Here is a 12323-nt window from a genome sequence, read left to right as displayed (position 1 = left end):
TCTTTGGTTAAGATTAAACATATTAGTTTTTTTTTCTCTTGAACGTGTGTTGTTTTTTGTCTTTTTGTCTTCTCTGTGGTTTACTGGATAGTTTATCTGCATTAACTCTTTGTGTGACCAAACTCTGTTCCAAGCCAAACAGCTTTAAATCAGCCTGGATGGCCATTTTTAGAGCATTTTTTTTTTAGCTATTTTTTGTAGCCTACCATGTATTGGTTAAATTTCTAATCTATACACAATAGCAGAGAAACAAAGTAAAAGGTCAATAAAAGAAAAGTATACTTTTTATTCTGAAGCTACATTGACCGTGTGACGGACATTCAAGAATGTGGTAAACATGTATTATTTGAAAGCTCTTTCAGTGTACGACGTTCACACTGGACCAGCTGGGTGGGGCCTCTACTTTTTCTTTTGCTACTGTGTTTCTGGCATCTTCTCTGGTGTTTAAAGGTTAATGAGAAAATAAATCTCCTTGGAGTTTTGTTAATTTATCACTATTTATACAGATGCTAATAGTGAATTCCAATTAAGTGGAATCATCGGTTGAAATTCCGTTGGTCGTACAGAAGTTAATCAGACTCCTTTACTTACAGTGAGGACTCTCCTTGGCACCAGCTCGCAGCAGAAGCTTGGCCATGGGTGCGTTATTGGTCATGATGGCGATATCGAGAGGCAGGAGGCCCTCACTGTTTGGAGTGTTGAGGTCCAGCTCCTCCAGACTGTACTGGGACAGAAGCAGCTGGACCAGGTCCAACTCTTGATGCTCCACTGCCTCAAACAAAGCTTCATTGCTCTGAAACTGAAACAGAGAAAGCTTCTATTTAGTTAAAAGGAAAGCATTCCTTTAAACGGGAAAACTTGATACATAGTGGAAACACGAGAAACATAAATTATCTACACAAAGCCACACTGCACCTTTTTATTTGTCTCTCTTGTAAAAGTTGTCAGGATTTGATTTTTCTATGTGCTTTCTCTCTCTATCTTCAGTGTTTCTAACTTTTCCCTCTTATTCTCATACTGACTTACTATAGTGGTTTTACGCAGCCTCTCCTTGTCCCCTCCCCGTCCTGACACCACACTGTCCTCCAGAGCAGGGGGGTTGGTGCCCACGCGGAACTTTCCAGACAAATTGCGGTATAGACGGCGAGCTGCACTTGGCGAGGACAAGCTGGCTGACTTGCGAGCAGAAGCCGGCTGGTTGGCCTGGTCTACTCTCATGGGCTGCGTCATCTTGGCGGTGTCGGCCCTGGAGCAGAGATGGGTGGGTGAGGAACGGGAGTGATGTGTGACAGAAAACAGTGGTATAAAGTGGAGATAAAAGGAGCTTTACATCTACAGAAAATACCCAGCTTACATCATTCTCTCCAAAGCCTGAAAAGAGAAAAGTTGGCCAACAATTCAGAATAATAATTGAGTTTTAACCGGTTTCTTTTTGCTGTTGATAAAACACCAAGCACTTCAGCTACAAACCCTAGATTCTTTACTCACATCTTAACCTATATTAACTCAAGGCTTAGTTTAAAACCTAGTGGTTTTCTGGAAAGCTTCAAGCTGTCCACTAAAACCTCCCATTTATCAACCTCCAAGTTTCAAACGGACCTCCAACGTCTTAAGTTCTCAGTACATGCATCATTCTAGCCCAGAAACGATGGTCTTGTCACCAACTTGGAAGTGATGCTCTGCAAAAAGGCATCTTTTTGCCACTATATACTTGACACTTATTTGTAGGAAGATTAAAATCTCTTTTTTTTTGTTATGGGAACTATGCAGATGACATGTATTTCTAGGGTGAGTCTGCTACATAGTGCTCACACACACTCAACCGCTGAAGGAAATGTCAGCAGGACTCTACAGGCGATGGTGACAGACTCCGTGTCAAGTCTCACCAAAGAGAAGTGGAGAGATAAATGAATTCCTCAAGGAGGCATTTTCAACAGCTCCTGCTCAAGTCTCTCCCACCTCATAATTCCAGCTACCCTTCTTTAACCTATCCTCCCCTCCTCTCACTTTCTCCTGACTTCATGCTCTAACCGTTTATCACCTCATCGACTCAGTCGTTTGCCATCATCGTCTGTACTGTGCTTCTTTAGTTTTTTTTTTCCTCTAAATGCACATTTTTATCCTATATTTCAGAATTATTAGTAGAACTTTGATCGAACAACACAAACTTTAAGGAATAACAATATGTTGCAAAACTACAGAACTTAAAAAAGCAATTCATGATGGACATAACATTTGATTTTGATTCTGACATTTGACCAAAACAAAAGTGGTCTTCAGAAAACCAACAGTGTGTGATTGATCAGACAGAGGTTGGGTGAGTAAATAAAGGAAAAGGGATTCGGCCAACGTGCTGAATACCGAAAGCCGATTTGTCAAGGTGAGAACATCTGTAGGAAAAATGTTATTTATACTCCTACTCTGCAATGAACGTGTGAGCACACATAAGCATGCATACCCGCTCAAACCCACCCACATCACATGCAGTTTGTGCAACAGCTGACAGCGGCCCACATTGTGGACTTTGAAGTCCTCCAAGCCCCCGCAACAAGGCCTTTTTCACAAGGCTGATACACCTAAAATACCCCCAATCCCCATCCCTTCCCGCTCTGTCCCATCCATCTCCACTCCATCCAGTAATAGAGGCCTTATTTTAGACATCCTCGTGTTCCCGGCTGGGCCTAACTATTCCATGGTTCCAGATAAAGCGCGGCAGGTATTTGGAATAATTTTTCCATGGGCCTGGCCCGGAAGATAAAACAAGAGATATATTTGTAATGCGTGTGCCGGTATCCCATTTCAAAGAGAAAGCCTATTGGAATGCAGTCCTAGGCTTATTGTTATTTGCCTGCGATGGAACAGACAACGTTTTTTCTGTCGGCAGGACGGTGCCCCATCACTCTCTGACGACATTAGGCTGTGTGTAATGTGGTCTGTGTATAGTACGAGCGCCTTCTTTCAAAGAGATGCTGCCCCTAAGAAATAACACCGCTCTTTTGTTCACAAAAGCACAAAAAAAAAAGAAAATAAACATCTTCAAGGGAAGTTCAAAAACCTTGTACAGAAAAGCAATTTAAAGAGTAATTAGTGGCCATAATAGTTATTCCAACTAGCCAACAATTCAAAGGTCAAAAACTAAAAACGGCTAATACAAATAAAAAAAACAGACGGTTTAAAGTAGTGTTGCCACAAACGATTATTTTTTCCAATTAGTCGACTCATCGGGTTATGCGCAAACTGGACGTACAGCAAACATCTTAACCATCATTAGCTTTAAACTAACAACAAATTAGATTTAAAGCATTACCTGCGATAATGCTAGTGTGAATTCTGTAAGCTGAATTTTGCTGTTGAAGATACTAGTGCTGATAGCTGAAGAGGCTAAAATTGATAGCTGAAATCGCTGAAGATAATGGCTGAAATCGCTGAAGCTAATAGCTGAAATCGCTGAAGATAATAGCTGAAATCGCTGAAGCTAATAGCTGAAAACGCTGAAATTGATAGCTGAAATCGCTGAAGCTAATAGCTGAAAACGCTGAAGCTGATAGCTGAAAACGCTGAAATTGATAGCTGAAATCGCTGAAGCTAATAGCTGAAAACGCTGAAATTAATAGCTGAAAACGCTGAAATTAATAGTTGAAAACACTGAAATTGATTGCTGAAATCGTTGAAGATAATAGCTGAAAACGCTGAAATTGATAGCTGAAATCGCTGAAGCTTATAGCTGAAAACGCTGAAATTGATAGCTGAAATCGCTGAAGCTGATAGCTGAAAACGCTTAGGCTGATAGCCAGCTAAAATATTTGTTAAAGGCGAAATTAGCGGAAAAAAATGAAAAATATCCTAAGTTAGCCAAAACAGCTATGCAGCTGAAATATTAGCTAAACTCAAAAATAACCTAAAAAACCAGAAAAAAAATCCTAAATTAGCCAAAATAGCTAGCATGTAGTTGAAATATTAGCTAAACTCCAAATTAGCCACAAAAAAACCTTAATAAATGCCGAAATAGTCCAAAAACGTAGCATAATGCAATTATTACTCTCAACTTTACAAAACTCCGACTCAACATAATATAATGTAACGACTAATCAACTTTTAAATTAGTTGTAGGCTACTTTACGTTTAGTTGTTGATTAGTCGACTAATTGTTTCAGCCCTACTGTAAAATTTACTTGAAGTGAACTTTATTTGCTGTTTCCTTTATTTTACCAGCACTAAGATGCAGGAAGCTTATTTTGGTAAACCAAAAGTACCATCCAAGAGCCGGCTCCATCCTTGGCTCTTGATCAGTCCCACATCAAATACACCAACAAACAAGAGTCTAGACATTAGTAGCTGCTTGACTAAAAATCAAGATAAGAAAGCCCCATCTTTGGAAATATTTAAATATTTGTTGTTTCCATGTGCGCACAGTGCACAGTTTGTGGGATTTTTCCAAATAAGCAAGCCGGTCACATGTAGAGAAGACAACGGCTAACGACAGCGCTATGTCAAAGAGCCATCAGAACAGTAAACTAGCGTGAGGCTGAAACTGTTGTGTATGTCTGGAGTGCATATGTGCATGAACTAGTAGGCGCCAGAAAAGGACATTGCACTGGCTGCTCCCTTTCTCGCTGCAAGCATAAAGCAAAAGTCTTTTGATCTTCATCATAAAAAACAAATACAAAAAAAAGCAAACATTGCAAGAAGAAATCCGCAAATATTAAGTCATATTTTTAAATCACGGAAGCGTACAAAACCTTGCATAACCGAACACGAACCCAAAGTCATCAGTTACTTTTCTTTTGATTTATTACTTATACGTTCTCCCCCATCCTTGCCACATGTTCCTCATGGCTTTACTCCACCTTTATCTCATCCCAAACTCCATCTGCTGTCACGTTATCCTAAGGATTCAGACCCCCCACCCCAACACCTCCCAATTACAAACGCCGTACCACTACGAGAACACATAAATCTCGCCTGTCTGTTAATGTGTGTCGAATCATGTTTATTACATATACACAGTCGTATTGGTTGACACGCATTACATCTGTTGTCTGCATAGGCAAGCTTTCTAAAAAACAAAACAAAAAATACAGAAAACAAAGAAGTGGTGGATAGATGACAGTAAAAAAGTGGTATTGGGACAGTAAACTTAGCATTTGGGGGAACTTAGTGAGAGAAGTAGCCCCTGAGAGCAGAGACTTTCACAGACTCACACACTGGCGCGTACTCGCACATGCAAGTACGCAGACACTTATCCGCAGAGCATGCTAGCTGCTCTAAATATGGCTTGTAGAAGGAAATTCTGAAATCTGAGTCTTGGCACCAGACAGGCTGGAAGCAGCCGGGCTGCTGGATGCAGAGAGGGAAAGGCTGAGAGAGAAAGGCAGTTGATGGAGGAGGGGGGAGTGGGTGTGTTGCTCCAACTGCTTTGACTCTTATCAGCGCAACCTGTAGCTTGTAACGCCTGAAAAAGATGAATATGTAGGAGCATGTTCACACATATTAAAGCCATATTATGCATGTTTAGTCGGTGCAGAGGATTTTATAACCTGAAGAGATCGCTCCCTTGGGTCATACTGTATAGAACATTTTTACTGAAGGATCCATTTGGAGGGAAAACTTTTATGCTACACCAGCCTCAGAAAAATGTGTTCAAGCAACATTTCAATGAAAAGTCTATGTAAGGGTACATATGTGCATGTTTTTACAATAGTTTTTGGGCTCTACGCACAAACAGCGTGGCTGTTGAATACACATTGAGAGCCATTCGAGGACTTGTGATTTATGGGTAACGTTCTTTTTAATTCACGGAAATGTTTGGAAATTGATCATGAAGGAACGATTAACAATTGTGGAATAGAGCTGGAGCAAGATTCTCGAGATTTGCACCGCTTCGACATTTCACACCAAATCTCCTCCAACTGTAGGAACATGTGCTTGTGTGAACGACCATATGCCAAAAGCGCGTTCAAGAATCTTTGTTTAGCACGTTCTTGAATGTGCCACACATGCCTGGTGTGAGAATAGCATCATGCGTACATTTTAAAACAATTTCAAACTTTGAGAATCAGTGATACAGTCAATATGATTGGTTTAAGCGTGTTTGTGTCGCAGCATTGTTACCAAAGGCAACATCGTTGGTGAATGAAATCTTGCAAAATAGCTCTAGTATTGGTGCATATTCCTCTCCAATTTAGCTTGAGTTGTGTTTGTCTTTTCTAGAGTATGTGGACATACACACACATCAACTAGTATCTGCTAACAGATACTAATGAACGCACTGTGTTTTAGTGCAACCAGCAGATATTTAGTCTAAGATGTCATGCTTCAGGGTGCGACCGAAGTTATTAATCCTGCATCTACAAATGAAGAAATGTACTTGCTCAAATACAACTAATAATCCAGAGACAATATTAAAAGCCCTAAAGCTGTCCATTAACACTTTCATGTAAAGCAATCTCTTATTGTTTTGTAATTGTTCCAATTTTGAAGCGAAGTAGTAAAAAAAAAATACAATTTTTATATTCTTTTTATCATTACATACACATTTTTTGAAGTCAATAATGGATTCTGAGATGAAATGCCAAAACATATTTCTCTAAAACGTATTGAAGAACATCAGATAAACACAATCCAATCTATATTAGTTCAATAAACACTATGATTCCACACTCATATGCACATTTGTAAAGCCACTGTGGGCACCAATTATGCACAACAAGAAATAACAAGCTCCATCTCAGCATGCCCTCCTGTCCTACACACTTTTTTTCTATCTAATTTGTCTTGTTCTCTTTTTCTCACTTTCTCTTTGTCTCCCTTGGGAGAATGGCAGGGAAAGAGCAGTGAGTATGTTTAACCTTTGAAACCGGCCTGCTGTGTTGAGCAAGGCCTGCCACCTGTTGGCTCTGTGTGTGTGCATGAGCTGTGTGAGCAGGCAGAGGTAAATCTCTCTAATTTTGATGAGCAGAGACAACAGTGGAGTCACCCTGAGGATGGGATGGCGAGCAGTCACCGACATTCTCAGGAAGGAGGGGGCACTCCTAAGGTAGGATCACCCACATACAAACATACACACAACCCCTCCTCTGTCAGAAGCTTGGTGACACTGTGTCTCCCACGGTGATCGTGGATCCAGCCTGGGTGGCTCCAGGCCCTGTGGTGTCTCTCTCAGTATGTGCATGTGTGTCTCACCAATGGTGTCCCTGCCTGGGCCACCATATGCCACCCACCCAGCCAGGGAGAGGGCAGGGGTGGAGGCGACTTCTGGCAACTGAATCTACCAGTTGGCTCCTTCTCTCAGTCACACGCCGGCCGGGCACCATGTTTAAAGTCCAAAAGCTATTAATCTGTGATAGGGATAGCGGGAAGTAGTTGGACAGTTGAGTAGAGAGTTTTCTTCTTACAGTGATGGATGAGTTGTAAAAGTGATAGCATGCGTATTTTATTACAAGCAGACTCTGTGAGAACTGGATGTTTGTTTGTTTTTTTTAATATTCAGATAGCATGCTGTATCAAAGCAAAATCTGTATTTAAAGACTAAATAGCACAGAAAGGTCTAAAGCTATACACACCAGACATGTGATTCATATTGATGGCCATACAAACATGCATTCTTGACTGCACATTTAGCCCATGGTGTTCGACTGGACAAGAAGGGAGGGGCTTCTTCTTTTTCTATTGTTTATTTGCGCATGTCCACAACCAACAGTTGGAGGAAGCTTGGTTTTGTACATAGAGCTCACAAAAAGGTTGTAGAAACTTGCGTAGCTGCACATGAACGCAAGGGTTTTGAATGTGGAAGCTGAAACGTGCCTTTACCTGTTATTGTGCCAAAATATCGATATTGAAATATATCGCGATGTTTAGCCTTGCAATTAATTCTTGATGGGTTCTCACCATCTCACGATCTTATTTTCGTTTGAAGAGGCTGTAAAACGTTATATTCATGATCCTTTGGTGAGACGCTCCTTTGAAGGTAGATAGGGGGCGCATGTTGAGAGACTGGCTGTTGCTGGCACCAATGTGTCTGGCAGCTACTTGAATTATTTAAGTTTTGTTCTGTTGTTTACAACAATTATGTACTAAATAATGACACTGCTGTTCATGTTTACTATCGTTAACATTGAATAATAATTCCAATTCAATTGGTGTCAATGCTTGTCAAAGACATAGTACGACTGATATGCACAAAAGTGTATTTGTAGCACAAAATAAGAATCAAGTTGTTTATTAGGATTGTGTTCAAGCAAAATAATAAATGGGGATATATTTTCCCCAAAAATATTTGTTCTTCTATATAATGTGAGTTATTAGAGATTTTTATTTTATTTTATCAATTATCACGGTATTGCGATATTATCGATATCATGAGCCATGTATTACGTATTGCATCGTATCGTGATTCCTAGCCCTAATTATCCATGTTTACATAGTTTTTTATTTATTGGAAACGGCTGCTATAACATGCATTGCTGAGGGCAGAATGAACATACTAAATATTCTCTCTCCCAACTCGTTTTGTATGGATGTATGGTTCAGGTCCCTTCCACGTCACTTTTTGATGTGTTGGGTGTCTCCAACTAGTCGTTTTTTTGACGTACTGGCTATTCCCTTTGAATGAGGGGTCCCTAACCCTCGGGACGTGGAACCAGTACTGGGTTATACTACTAGTACTAGTACCAGGGACGCAGACTGGTACTTGGTTATGGTACCGTTACCAGTCCTGTCCGCACTCCGGTACTAGACTGTGGGACCCCTGATTAGAGTCTGCATTTTTCCCTGTCTATGACCCAGTACATGGCCAGTCATTAGTGAGTACATGGCTTTGTCGAACATGTCATCAAGTCTCTCCCGCTGAACTCACCATCGCTCATTGTCTACACTTTCATGGATGTTGTCTGTCTCTTTTTATCTGATTAGGTCATTTCCCATTTCACAACTTAAGCTTTTGTTTTGTGTTTATCTGGAATGACTCAGCATTAGCAGGAGAGTTTCCTACCCTATTGAAAAATTTGTAAGTTGTCGTGGTCCTAGTTTTTGGACACAACTGTGGTAAAGGGTAATTGTATCAGACACTATTTATAGTCAAAGTATGACACATTGTGGGAGACATTATCATGATGCTTCAGTTATTACAGCGAATGTCTGGAGCTTGTAGCTTAATAGTTTTACAACAGCCAGAGATCTAATCACAAATCATGAATTGGTCAAAGATAAGACTTCCGACTCAGAAGTTTGTAAAAGTCTAGTTGAGTGAACATATAAATACATTATCCAAACTTTAAACTTGTACAGATTCTGCTCATTTCATTATTTTGGACTCTTCTCCATCCTCGCTGTCATCCGTCTGTGCATGTGTGCTGACTCCAAGTTTACAGTGGAAACCAGAGTATCAAGTGAGAGAGACAGAGGACAGGAGGGAGCCAGCCTCACAAATCTTTTTAAGTGCATCCCCAGCCCCTCCCTCCAAGAGCACACTGTGTGAACATGTGCACATATGAGTGCATATTTGAGTGCATTTCTGAGCCTTTAGATGTTCATTCCTTAAAATTCTACACAGATAATTTATATCTAATATTGAGTAACACACAAATTGCATTTCATAAAAAGAGATAAATGTTTAACAGCAAACGGTAAGTTTGTGTGTCTGAGCGAGTGGGTGTACGCGAGTTTGAAAGTGAGGAAAAGAATAGCACTGGACTGATCCAAAAGCAGAGAGCGTTGCAGAAATTCTGCTCCCTCGTGTGGACTGGAATCTGAACTCAATTATGTTGCCAGAAGCATCGCCTCAACAGATTTGAAATGCAGGCCGAGACAGCGGATGTACAAACCTGATAAAGCAATTCTTAACTTTCTTCTTTTCCTCAGAGAGAAAGATGTTACATGACATGATAATCAAATCAACATCATCAACAATGGTACTTTTGATACAACATAAACACGTTTTAAAAATAAAATAAACTGGAAAAAATATTTTTTTTTATGTAAGTGCAGATAGCAATTGAAACAATGATCATCTTGTATCTATTTAAAGTGTTCCCAGTTATCTTTTAATTATGATTACGCAATTTTTAGCCAAATTTAGGAAAAAAGGTTTTCTCTGACATAATTTCTACAGAGCTGCAGTAGTTAACACGCTCTCCCACTAGCTTACAGCCCCTCACAAAGACAACTTAACATTACCATTTGAACAAAAATGGAGCTATCCAGCTGTACAGTTTGAGCCAGATTCCAGCTCATACGAGGAAACAAAAGAGGTTTGTGGATCTATTTGTCTGCAAGTTGTTGCAATTATAGCGCCAACATCACAGCTACAAGTTTGTACCAACGGCATTTTTTGTCTAAACCTCATTAACAACTATTTGAATGAAACAATATTCAGAAATACAATTATGAACTAATCATAATTTCTTTATAAATGTCCTCCATCATGAGAAAAATGCCACAAGAACATGTTAAAACACACATTTTCATTCACTTTCAGTACCAATTAGACCTGACTTTGAAAGATATCTTCTTAAAAATTAAATTTACAAATGAATAGTTAGTATTTCAAGGGCTTTTAGATTAGAGATAATTTGTTGGACGAGATAAGTTTTTCAGAAAAAGCTTAAAAGGTTGTAAATGACACTAAAAGCATTGATGGAATCTTTACTGAATGAACCAGATTAAAGCAACTATCGTATGTGTCTGTAGTCAGCTCAAATAACTGCAATCAGGTGACTGTAATAACAGAAATAATACGCCAAAGGAATGTAAACAAAACTGTGTATTTTTAACATTATAGTTCTGGCGCTGTACTCCATTAAGACTCTTTATTTCCCACTTTTACACAATTTACTTGTAGGTGGAAAAAGTATTTTGATTATTTCTAAAATTAAATCTAAAGAGAAGAATTTGTGGCATTCAAAATGCATTTATTATTCCTTTGCACATGAACTGCAGAGGCTCAGAAATAAAAGAAATAGAGCCAATAAAATGAATTAAAGAAAAAGTGGGCAATAATAAATCACAAATGAAACAAATGGCAAACAGTACAAACTCACTTTACACTGCACCCCCAGAGGATTGCCCCTCTTTTTCCCACTTAGAAATGGGTTATTTCTCTGTGTTCTTTTTATATTCCCTTTGCACATGGTTCATAAGGATTAGCACTAAGCCCCAGTGGCCCCCCCTGTACACCCCGCCCAGCTCAGTGCTAAGTATTACAATGTGTGTTTGCTCATATATATGTGTGAGCATGAATATCAAGGAGAAAATCAGACATGCAGACAGGGGTTTCTGCCACCGCTCTGCGAGTCTGTGCTCTTGTGAACGTGTCGGCTGAGGGAAGGGCTGGCGCGTTTTTCTCAAAGTTAAGACGTCATCCTCACAGTGCTGTCAGCATGGAGTTATCCCTGAAGACAGGCTGGCACCAGGCAAAGAACAGGGCCTTCAGGAGATGTAAGCCCTCCAGCGCCTACTGCATACCTACACACTTCACAATCAAACACTTGCTGGGGAGATGCTGACTGCCCTCATTACGCTTTTTTTGCTCACATTCTAAAGAAAATTAAATCTAAAACATCAATTCTACAATGTCAGTTGATCTTTTTGCACTTATTAGTAGTGTTTTCTCTATGAGAGTTCTGCAGGGGAGCTCATTTAGGAAACAAAAACAGCTCAGCCAAACTACATGGCAGCCTCTCCCATATCCTCAAGGGTTTGGCAGAAAGCTGGAAGTGCCTTTCTGTCACCATGAGAGGATGTGGAAATAAAGAGTTATTTGCTGGCCCGACGCTGAAGCAGAACCAGCGTCCCTTTATAGACTCACTATTAAGTCTCGGGCTCCAACAAAATGTCTTCAGCGCTAAAAGTCATGTAGATGAAACTAGAAAGCAAAAAAGCTCAACAGAAGAGCATTAAAGAAGTTTAAACCTTATGATTCTAGCATCTAATGTAAGAAACAAACAAATTTGGAGACATATTCTCTTTCAAACACATTTAACAAAACATGATGAAAGTGTGTACTGAAGAAGACAGATCCATGTATACAAACCTGTGGAGTATTTTAGGAGCTCATTCCCTTATGATTACCAATAGCAATAACTCTGTCATTATTTTTATGATATTTAACTCTACTTGAGCATTACCAGCCCTCAAAGTTTAAAAAATGGCTCCTGGTTGTAAATTTAAATAATGTTGTGTTTTATTTTTGGTTTTGGACTTAAATAAACACAATGATCCACATAATATGGTCATGAAGCAACAGAGATTAAATATTTGTTTCTGCTTAGACTTATGTGATTTATTTTTTAAAAATAAATGCAAACTAATCTCTGTGTGTAAAAAAA

At 39.5% G+C, this 12323-nt stretch overlaps 1 protein-coding gene and 1 long non-coding RNA gene across 6 annotated transcripts in view; one reads left to right on the top strand and one right to left on the bottom strand.

Annotated features, from left to right (window-relative positions):
- The window catches only part of LOC112153971 (ankyrin repeat and fibronectin type-III domain-containing protein 1), a 135290-nt gene that overhangs the window by 15495 nt on the left and 107472 nt on the right, over window positions 1-12323 (bottom strand). For all 4 annotated transcript variants that reach the window (XM_036217129.1, XM_024284476.2, XM_036217128.1 and 1 more), the window contains 2 exons: window positions 1027-1246; window positions 592-799 (listed from right to left, as the gene is read on the bottom strand). In XM_036217129.1, coding sequence (XP_036073022.1) covers window positions 592-799; window positions 1027-1246 — 428 coding nt within the window. The remainder of the gene's footprint in view (window positions 1-591; window positions 800-1026; window positions 1247-12323) is intronic.
- Window positions 1-12323, top strand: part of LOC118600176 — a 65319-nt gene that overhangs the window by 7829 nt on the left and 45167 nt on the right. The gene's annotated exons all lie outside the window — the stretch shown is intronic.

This window comes from Oryzias melastigma, linkage group LG19 (assembly GCF_002922805.2).
Source record: "Oryzias melastigma strain HK-1 linkage group LG19, ASM292280v2, whole genome shotgun sequence".
In the NCBI taxonomy this organism is placed as follows: domain Eukaryota; kingdom Metazoa; phylum Chordata; class Actinopteri; order Beloniformes; family Adrianichthyidae; genus Oryzias; species Oryzias melastigma.
This window is presented reverse-complemented; position numbering and strand designations above follow the sequence as displayed.